The sequence below is a fragment of the Oratosquilla oratoria genome, chromosome 29 (genome assembly GCF_046742065.1).
Source record: "Oratosquilla oratoria isolate Oo_2021 chromosome 29, ASM4674206v1, whole genome shotgun sequence".
NCBI classification, from domain to species: Eukaryota; Metazoa; Arthropoda; class Malacostraca; order Stomatopoda; family Squillidae; genus Oratosquilla; species Oratosquilla oratoria.
The window spans coordinates 31222791-31232790 of NC_134805.1; the positions used below are offsets into that span (position 1 = coordinate 31222791).

General features: G+C 42.4%; 1 protein-coding gene across 2 annotated transcripts in view; it reads left to right on the top strand.

Moving 5' to 3' along the window:
- Positions 1 to 10000, top strand: part of LOC143040696 (otoferlin-like) — a 373948-nt gene that overhangs the window by 252565 nt on the left and 111383 nt on the right. For both annotated transcript variants that reach the window (XM_076212016.1, XM_076212017.1), the window contains exons 15-18: positions 2536 to 2688; positions 4792 to 4992; positions 6070 to 6186; positions 8926 to 9060. In XM_076212016.1, coding sequence (XP_076068131.1) covers positions 2536 to 2688; positions 4792 to 4992; positions 6070 to 6186; positions 8926 to 9060 — 606 coding nt within the window. The remainder of the gene's footprint in view (positions 1 to 2535; positions 2689 to 4791; positions 4993 to 6069; positions 6187 to 8925; positions 9061 to 10000) is intronic.

The window sequence follows — 10000 nt, forward strand, 5'->3', positions numbered from 1 at the left end:
CGGGGAAGGGATTTACAGCGAGTTAAATAGAAAGGAATGAAGGAGGCACCTGCTTGTGACGGGTCAAGTAAAGATGGAGGGGAAGAATGGAAGAAGAAGAAAGTAGATCATATAAGAAAGAGAGTTCAATTAAAGACTGAGGGGTAACTGTTGTAGTTAGAAGTAGGTATAGGATATGAGGGTAAAGAGTAGGAGGTAAAGAGTAGAGAGCAGAGAGAGTGATATAGACAAGGGTCGGGGTTGAGATAGTAGGAGTAAGGACAGAAGTAGCGGCAGTGAGTGGGGAGAGCAATAGATGATGAGGGGCCTCTTTGAAGGTGGATAGAAAAAAGAACAAGCGGCAGGAGCTTAGTAGAAGGGTTCTGCCCTTGGGTATTTCTAGACAAACGGAACAAAGACGTAAGGGCTGAGCTGTAGCAGCTCACCTGGATCCTAAGAAAGAATTTCTGTTTACAGAACAAACAAAAGTTCATAGCAAAAGAAGAGTAAGGTAAAGAAAGAGTGGGTGAATCATATAAAAATGTAGATATAATCAAAAATGAAAATAAGTGATAAACAACGAAATATTTTTAAATTCATAAAACTGAAAACCTGAAGGCTATAAAAGAAAGAATTTCTGTTTATAAAACAAACAAAAAATCATAGCAAAAAACAGTGGAGTAAAGAAAGAGTGTGTGAATTATATAAGAACGTAGAGATTATCAAAGATGAAAATAAGTGATAAACATCTTAATATCTTAAAGATGCATAAAACTGAAAACTTGGAGGCTATAGAAGAAAATAATCTAAAGATCAAAAGGAACAGAGGGATAATTAAAAGGATGAACGGAAAAATGTGAAAAAGAAATTGAAAAACTAAAACAAGCAAGTTGAAGTCTGTGACAAGGGGTCGAGATGGATTTTCTTTTTTCAAGTTTGATTAAATATCTCACCATAGGTTGTTGTCTTCGTTGTTGCAGAAGACAAATTTAATTGGACACCTATAAACTGATTATTTTAATCAAGGATTTAACGATGACATATCACCGCGACAGGTCTGACGTGAAGCAAAAATATATGTCTAGTGTGGAAATATGAGAACGTAAAAGCTACTTCAAGAGTATAGAAGAATAGCAATAACCTTGAAGATTTAGTAATTTGACACCACAAGACAGATGAACTTCAAGAATAGCGTAAACGGGTGAAGGTCAGGAGCGTACACCAGGAGGCGCTGAGTAGCTGTGGTCATAGCCATCACCTTTGCTCTATTATACGCTTAGACTGTTGGGGCAGGTAACAGTCACTCGTGGAAATCGGAGAGGCGTGCGGGATTCGAACCCACAACTAAGCGAATGCGAAATCAGCATGCATTTGATTACTCCACCGGCGCACATTTACAGCTTAGGACAATGCTAAAATGTAGTTCCAACTTGTGCAGTGGTTATAATGTCATGTTCGATATTACACACATATATATGTGTGTATTTTAATTTGACCCTTTTTGTTACCGAGAGGGTACTATTGAGATGAATAGAATAGCTTAGTGGCAATCAGGGTAAAAGGAAAAGAACTCATCCATACAGTTAATTAACTGTTACGTCTCCATCATCACCTCCAGTACCTAAAATAGTTGGATTAATCAAAGATCAAGGAGGACAATACTTAACCTTAGTAGCACTGCCTCATCTCCTAAGGGTGATCGAACAAATTTTATGTCAATCAACAACTACTGAGGTTAGACAAAGATGTTCATTTCCAAAGAACTTGACTTCCTTTCTTCAAAATTGGGATATACATAGAGAACGGAAAACAAAAAGGGGTGACTTTCATACGCAGTATGGTAGCATAACCAACAAAGGAAATAGTCTACTAACCTCTGTAATAGAATAAAATATGCCACCTCGTACGGAAGGATTGAATAAATATTAACAATAATATTAAAGGAAGCTCGCTGGCCGAGCGGGTTAGGGTGTCATTACTTGTGGCGATGGTCGAGGGGATGGCTGTTCGAATCCTGCCACCGGCGAAGTTGAACCAAGGGCATGGTTAATTAAATTCTAAGTTACAAAGTCCTTTGTAAGGGGCACCACCCTAGCCTCCCGATAGGGGGGATTTTGTGATGTTAAACCATATCATATAGTAATAATAACCAAAAGCAACCTTCCTCTTTATGTATACATACTGAAGTATTCTAACAATGTATACGCCATACGTACCGATAACCGTATATTTTGTATAACAATGAATGCAGTACGGCAGACTAGGAATAAATTAATCTGATACTACGCCTAAATCCAGAACTAATATATTCCGTAGCAAGTAACTATCTACAGGCTAAATATGCAAATGGGTATTATGTTTCCGCCCAATATCTTCTTCCCTCAAAGCCGCTAAATCCACTTTCTTCTCTTCCCGTTTTCTTCTTGCACACAACTGATCGCAATCGACGCTAACGCTCGGGAACCAACTTCCACTCCGACCACCTGGGCCCCCGGCGCCTGCACCCCCTACCTGTGCTACCGATGTCTACCCCCCAACTACCTGTGGACACAACAGCCTCAGCATAGCTTACCGGATGTGTTTATTTGGATGCTGAGCGGAGGAAAGAGAGTAGCATACCAGAGACTACCAGCGCGCAACTTGATCCATTCCCCAGTCGAAGAGGAGCGAGGAAGTAAATGCGGAAAGGTGCAGACCATCTTCCTCAAGGTGAGTCCTTTCTCAAAGTAAGTCCTCAATGTGAGCCCTTCCTCAACACGAGTCCTTCCTCAAGGCCAGTCCTTCCTCACAGTGAGTACTTCCCTAAGCTTAGTCCTTCCTCTCAGCGAGTCCTCAATATAAGCCCTTCCTCAAGATGAGTCCTTTCTCAAGGCCAATCCTTCCTCACAGTGAGTACTTCTCTAAGCTTAGTCTTTCTTCTCAGCGAGTCCTCAATGTGATCCCTTCCTCAAGATGGGCCCTTTCTCAAGGCCTTTCCTTCCTCACAGTGAGTACTTCCCTAAGCATAATCCTTCCTCTCAGCGAGTCCTCAATGTGAGCCCTTCCTCAAGATGAGTCCTTCCTCAAGGCCAATCTTTCCTCACAGTGAGTACTTCTCTAAGCTTAGTCCTTCCTCTCAGCGAGTCCTCAATGTGATCCCTTCCTCAAAATGGGTCCTTTCTCAAGGCCAGTCCTTCCTCACAGTGAGTACTTCCCTAAGCTTAGTTCTTCCTCTCAGCGAGTCCTTAATGTAAGCCCTTCCTCAAGATTTGTCCTTTCTCAAGGCCAGTCCATCCTCACAGTGAGTACGTCCCTAAGCTTAGTCCTTCCTCTCAGCGAGTCCTCAATGTAAGCTCTTCCTCAAGATGAGTCCTTCCTCAAGGCCTGTACTTCCTCACAGTGAGTATTTCCCTAAGTTCCACGCTACAAAGTCCTTTGTAAAGAGCACCACCCTAGCCTCTTGATAAGGTGGGGAGTTCACAACGTTATATCAAATCACTTTGTTTCTTTTGTATGGTCTCGATGCTTCTTGAACATATACTAAAACTGGTCTAAGATAACGAGTTATCAGATGTCCTATGATTTCTTTCTCAAAGTAAACATATTCCAGTCAATGTCTATGATACATTTGCTCAGTTGACCATGTTGTATATAGAAAAGAGAAAAATAAAGTACAAGATAAAAATCAAAGTATAAAATAAAGTATAAAATAAAGTATATAATAAAGTATAAAGATAAAAATAAAGTATACATTTGCTCTGTTGACTATGATGTTTATAGAAAAGAGAAAAATAAAGTATAAAATGAAAAATAAAGTATAAGAGGATGAAAGAGAAAAAATTTAAGGCTGACAGACAGATAAAGGAGCAAATGAGACACGTGGATGGTGGGGGCTATATTCAATTGAGCATTTAAAAATAGCTATTGGGAAATAAATCACAAAGTTGTTTGTATGTTATCCAAATATCTTTTTTTTTATATACACAAAAAATATGATAAGTTTGTCATTCTTCTTGCATCATGAATGTGTTTAAAAAAAAAAAAACACCAGGCGATATACGAAACAAACATGACCATTCGCGAATATTTTTACAGTAACTTATCTTTAAACAAGAGCCATATTCCTGCAGTAAATAGGCCTATGACGTCATATTTGGAAGTCCATTACCCGCAGATAATGACTCCCCATCTACCTACCGTCCCACTCCACCCACCTCCACCTCCACCTCCACCCTCCCTCCAACTCATTCCCCAATGAAGGAGATCGTTGCTGGCATGCCCCGCACCAGTTTCAAACACATTCGGCATTGTAACTGGCGCATAAAAATTTATACGCTCTCATTCGGTTGTTCTCTTCAATATGGTACTTGTCATGCGTTTGTGAAAAATTATGACAGTTGTTCGTGTTCAGACAGAGCACTTACACCCATACCACAACTTCTTGCACACACAAAGGATTACAAAGGATTACAAAGGCGGAGCACGCCGACAGGAGACCTTTTGGTCCATATCTAGGTCGGATGAGAAATAAAATCATAATAATAATAAATGATTAAATGAAAACTATAATAATGTAAATAACAAATAGAATACATAAATAAATGCACAGGTATAGTTAAACAATAAACAAACAGGTAAATAGTAAATAATAATAAATTCTTGCACACACAATGAACATAGAAACACGAGTATTCCTAGAAAACAGTCTCACCACTCAATCGAGTTAGAGCCAAGAAAAAGGGGGACTTCGACCCCTTAACGTTTACATATCTTAGGATCGTTTCTTAGTACCAGCTGCCTCTCTGATCTCCTTCTCTCTTCTTATTCGTTTAGTTACCAGGCCGGCGGTCAGCTGGGCCTGGCGGCTGGGCTATTCAAGGGAAGCTTCAAGTGTACATGTGGCTCGGGCAGCTCAAGCACAAGAAGCACTTCGTGAAGGACCTTCCAGAGGGTTACGAAAGCAATTACGAGATCCGGAACGTCGACAGACCAATGACGATGCCGCCGACCTCACTGCACTATACACAGAAACAGGTAATGAGAATTATCTTTCACGTGTGTATGATCATAGTGTAGAGTAATTGTAGCAACAGTTGGAATATATTGCCGTTGTGTACCAACTGTATGTTGAGGAAATAAGGTATCTGAACATTGTGTATCAGTATAAGTATTTCTATGAATATGACTTATTGTTTGTTAATTTGTGTAAAGTACTATAATAATGGTGAAATGTCGGTCGTTTGATTATTTTTTTCTTTCTTTCCCTCCCCTCTCTTTCTCCCTCCCCCTCTCTCTCTTCCTCCCTTTTTCTCTCTCCATCCCCCTCTCTCTCTCTCCCTCCCCCTCTCTCTCTCCCTCCCCCTCTCTCTCTCCCTCCCCCTCTCTCTCTCCCTCCTTCTCTCTCTCCCTCCCCCTCTCTCTCTCCCTCCCCCTCTCTCTCCCTCCCCCTCTCTCTCTCCCTCCCCCTCTCTCTCCCTCCCCCTCTCTCTCTCCCTCCTTCTCTCTCTCCCTCCCCCTCTCTCTCCCTCCCCCTCTCTCTCTCTCCCCTCTCTTTCTCTCCCTCCCCCTCTCTCTCTCTCCCTCCCCTCTCTCTACCTCCCCCTTCTCTGTCCCTCCCCTTCTCTCTCCCTTCCCCTCTCTCTCTCTCCCTCTCTCTCTCTCCCCTCTCTCTCCCTCACCCCTCTCTCTCTACCTCCCCTCTTTCTCTCTCTCCCTCCCCCTCTTTCTCTCTTTCTCTCCTTCTCCTCTCTCTCTCTCTCTCTCTCTCTCTCTCTCTCTCTCTCTCTCTCTCTCTCTCTCTCTCTCTCTCTCTCTCTCTCTCTCTCTCTCTCTCTCTCTCTCTCTCTTCTCTTCTCTCTCTCTCTCTCCTCCTTCTCTCTCTATCTCTCTCTCTCTCTCCCTCTCTCTCTCTCTCTCTCTCTCTCTCCTTCTCTCTCTCTCTCTCTCTGTCTCTCTCTCTCTCTCTCTCTCTCTCTCTCTCTCTCTCTCTCTCTCTCTCTCTCTCTCTCTCTCTCTCTCTCTCTCTCTCTCACACCTTCTCTCTCTTCCCCTTTCCCCTCCCCCCGCCTCTCTTTTTCTCTCTAACTTACTTTTTTCACACCCACCACGCAGACTTTCCAGCTCCGCGCGCACATGTACCAGGCGCGCTCCCTCATCGCCTCAGACTCTTCCGGACTCTCCGATCCCTTTGCCAGAGTCATCTTCAGCGAACACTGCAGAATCACACAGGTGAGTTGTACGAGGAACAAAAAGAAAGGGAGGAAGGGAGGAAGGGAGGAAGGGAGGAAGGGAGGAAGGGAGGAAGGGAGGAAGGGAGGAAGGGAGGAAGGGAGGAAGGGAGGAAGGGAGGAAGGGAGGAAGGGAAGGAAGGGAGGAAGGAAGGAGGGGAGGAACGGAGGAAGGGAGGGAGGGAGGAAGGGAGGAAGGGAGGAAGGGAGGAAGGAAGGAGGGGAGGAACGGAGGAAGGGAGGAAGGGAGGAAGGGAGGAAGGAAGGAGGGGAGGAACGGAGGAAGGGAGGAAGGGAGGAAGGGAGAAAGGGAAGAAGGGAAGAAGGGAAGAAGGGAAGAAAGGAGGCAGGGAGGAAGTAAAAGAGGGAATGGGAAAAGGAAGAAGGAAAGACTGAAGGGGTAGTGGTCATAATGACTGTTGTGATAGTGACTTTGTCACACAAAAAAAATGTAGGTTGTAGAAGATGAAGAGAAAAAATGGAGATGAAGAAAATAACGAAAGAGTGAGAGGAGGAGGGTGGAAGAAATAGAGGAAGATCTGTGGAAGGGATATTGGAGGGCCAGGAATGTCTTTGGGAAGTTATGGAGTCTACCCCAGGAGGCACTTAGCTGTGACCGAAATAGTCACCTTTGCCCTGTGCGCTTGGACTGCTGGGGCAGGTAACAGTGGCTCCTGGGAATCGGAAAGGAGCGCGGGATTCGAATCCACCCTATCATCTGGTTCATTGGGTCTTACCCTTTCAAGCTTTGTTGATCCTTTACGTTGACCCCTTGATACAGGATTAGATAGGATAGTCACTTTTCCTAAGCATTCTGAGAGACTCAACTAGCAAGGTTAAAAACTAGGAAAAAATGGACATCTTGATTAATACACACGCGTGATCAGAAATTATAAACATCTGAGCCATGAGACGATTAACTGTGACATGTTGAATTCCCCGTCCTCTGGACCCCTTGGTAGGTTTCTGTTGATCCCTGACGAAGAACTCACCAGAATTTGCGGTCTAGATACACAGTGAGACAAATCATAAATAATTCCAGAAATTATTCATTCTGAAAACATGGTGAGGACCTTACACTGGAAGAAGCACTTGCTTGCGGCCGAAGCCGTCATCTTGAACTTGAGCAAATAGTTTACAGCTCAAGAAATTAATTCAACCTGAAAATATAAAACACAGGAAATGAAAGAGACTTTTCATAATGCTAATCTCTTTGCTAAAGGTGCATTTTGTTCGGTGATTGTTCAAGGTTCGATGACAATCCTGAAACGATTGTCTAGAACACTGATTCTTTGATTTTCGAATGAGGCTGACTTGATTCCTGGTGCAAAGTACGAGGTTGATCATTCTAACCGAACTTTCCAACGCGTTTACCCAAATATGATTCCAGGAAGTAGGATGCGCGTCACTTTCCATTGGCTGTGATAGGCCAATAACCGCACCGATCAAAAAAACGTACCTTTAAGACGGTGAACTTTTTATATTCTATTCTGGCTAACATTAGACGATTTTATTCAACCTGGGGGTAGGACATTCTCACACTTCGGGGATTACAAGTGCCTTAAGTAGCAACTTCGCAATCATTATTTAAATTCCATATCATGGTTTAGCTTAGCTTATGCCACGAGACTTTATTCAGTCAGGTGTAGGATCTCGTACTGAAACGATCATGACACGATTTTTAGTAAATTGATACTTTTGACAAAGTGCAAGTCAGGCACGATAGCAGTGTAGTTGGCAACTGCTCTTCACCAAAACTGCATACTTATGCACATTGTTGGTACAAAGAGCACAAAGCGATGAAACGATATCCGTATTTCTGTGGAAACTGTGCGCCATGTCTATTTTGTATTATCTTACTAGGCAACCATATTTTGTTACTTTAAGTACTTCATCATCACAGGTGGTAACGGACATGGAACTGCCTAGTGCAAGACACTCTTACAGTCTCTTTCATTCTTATGTTCTTAACTTTGTCAATACACTTCCGATACTTTAGAAAAGTTACTTTCTACCCCACGTGTTTTTCCCTGAAGCATTTCCACCGTTTTTACTCTTCTTCCTTCCTTCTTTCTCTCCTTTCTCCTCTCTATTCCATTTCTTTACACCACAAACATTTCGAAAATATACAGATCCCTGGTCCTGAAGGACTTTTGATAAACAACGTTCTCGAGTTCGGAAACTCCTGAGGAATCGTACCCCGGTTCTTGGTCTTGTGTTCTTCATGAATAATGCAGACTCGCTTTGTTGCATCAAGCCGCGAAGTCCGTTGCGTTCTTTGTGTACTACGTGTAAGGGGGGAAGGGACTATTGGTACATGAATGTTACATTTAGAGCAAATACCATGTGCATTGTTTAGCTGAACGTAAAAGGATGTAGGTGACATGCATGAATGTAAGGAATGTAGAATATAAATAGTACTGATTATTTTTATTTCGTTCATTTTTTTTTTTTTTTATGTAATGCTCTTTTCTTATGTTCTCGTACTTATCATAAGTATACTACAGAACGCACGGTTTGGGGTATAAACTGATCCATATCCGAAATATGCACGTACACCTTTCGTTGTTAAGTATTTATTTTTATAAACAGTAGTTCACAAAAGATTACCAAAACCATAACGAAAGACAAATTTGCATGCCTCTGTTATATAAGATTCGGGTGTCTATAATATCATCATAAGCTTTTGTTATAACATATTGTTATCAAAGACCTTCTTCCTTCTCTCCTCCTTCCACAGGTGATCGACGAAACTTTGAGTCCCACTTGGGACGAGTTGCTCGTCCTTGATGGCGTTCTCGTCTATGGCACCAAGGACTACATCAGATCAAACCCACCCATTGTTGTCATCGAGATCTTCGATCAGGATAAAGTGGTAAGAGGATGTGTCCCTTGTGTTTACTATAAAGTAACAGCGTGACTGAAGGACAAATGTGGTGGGAAGGAGATTGTATATGTAAATATTCTATCACTAGTGAGATATAGGGCCGCGCGGTAGCCCGGTGGGTACCGTATCGACCTCATAAGCAGGGTCGGGAGTTCGATTCCGGGACCCACTGAGGGTTATGTCGCGTTTGTTCCAGAAAACCCTAGCCAGCCGTGGATGCAACTCAACATCGGTCTTAAAAAAAAAAAAAAAAAAAAAAAAACGGCTTGCTCCAACTGACATGGTTTTGCTCTATCGGGGTTTCTCACTTCCCACTATGTGAGAGTAGGAAGGTGAGTCTGATGAGTTTTGTGAGATACACTAACTGACTGGTGACTTGTGTGGCTACTCAAAAGTTAATGGAGTGGCGAGGAGATTGAGTGTGTAATTGTAGATTCACTTTTGAGATATATTGAGCGACTTGAAACTATTAAGGCCACTATTCTTTATCAATTGTTTCGCGGATCCGGCAGTGTTAGTTTCGGCAGATTTGGAGAAGAAAATTGGAAAAAAAAAATAATGTCTCTTTTTATCATTGCTGCCGTCATTTAATTTTCGTCCCACTCGGAAATTTCTAAACCTGTGAAATAAAATTCCCGCCCGAATTTCCGCCGCTTTTTCTACGCATGCACAGATCATAAAAAAACAAGGTCATGGTTACCAGTTACTAACAACAAATCGCTAACCCGTCGTTCAAAACAATCCTGAATGCCTGGATCAGCTTAGTTCACATGCTGAACAAGGATTTTTTCTATTGTGTGTGTGATTATTTCGTGTGGAATATGGCATGGATTGGGATAATTGCCGTGAAAGGTCCGAAAAGGTTTTGTAGAACATTTATAATAAACATGCAGATGGAAGCGTGTGTCTGAAAATTTTGGAAATATTT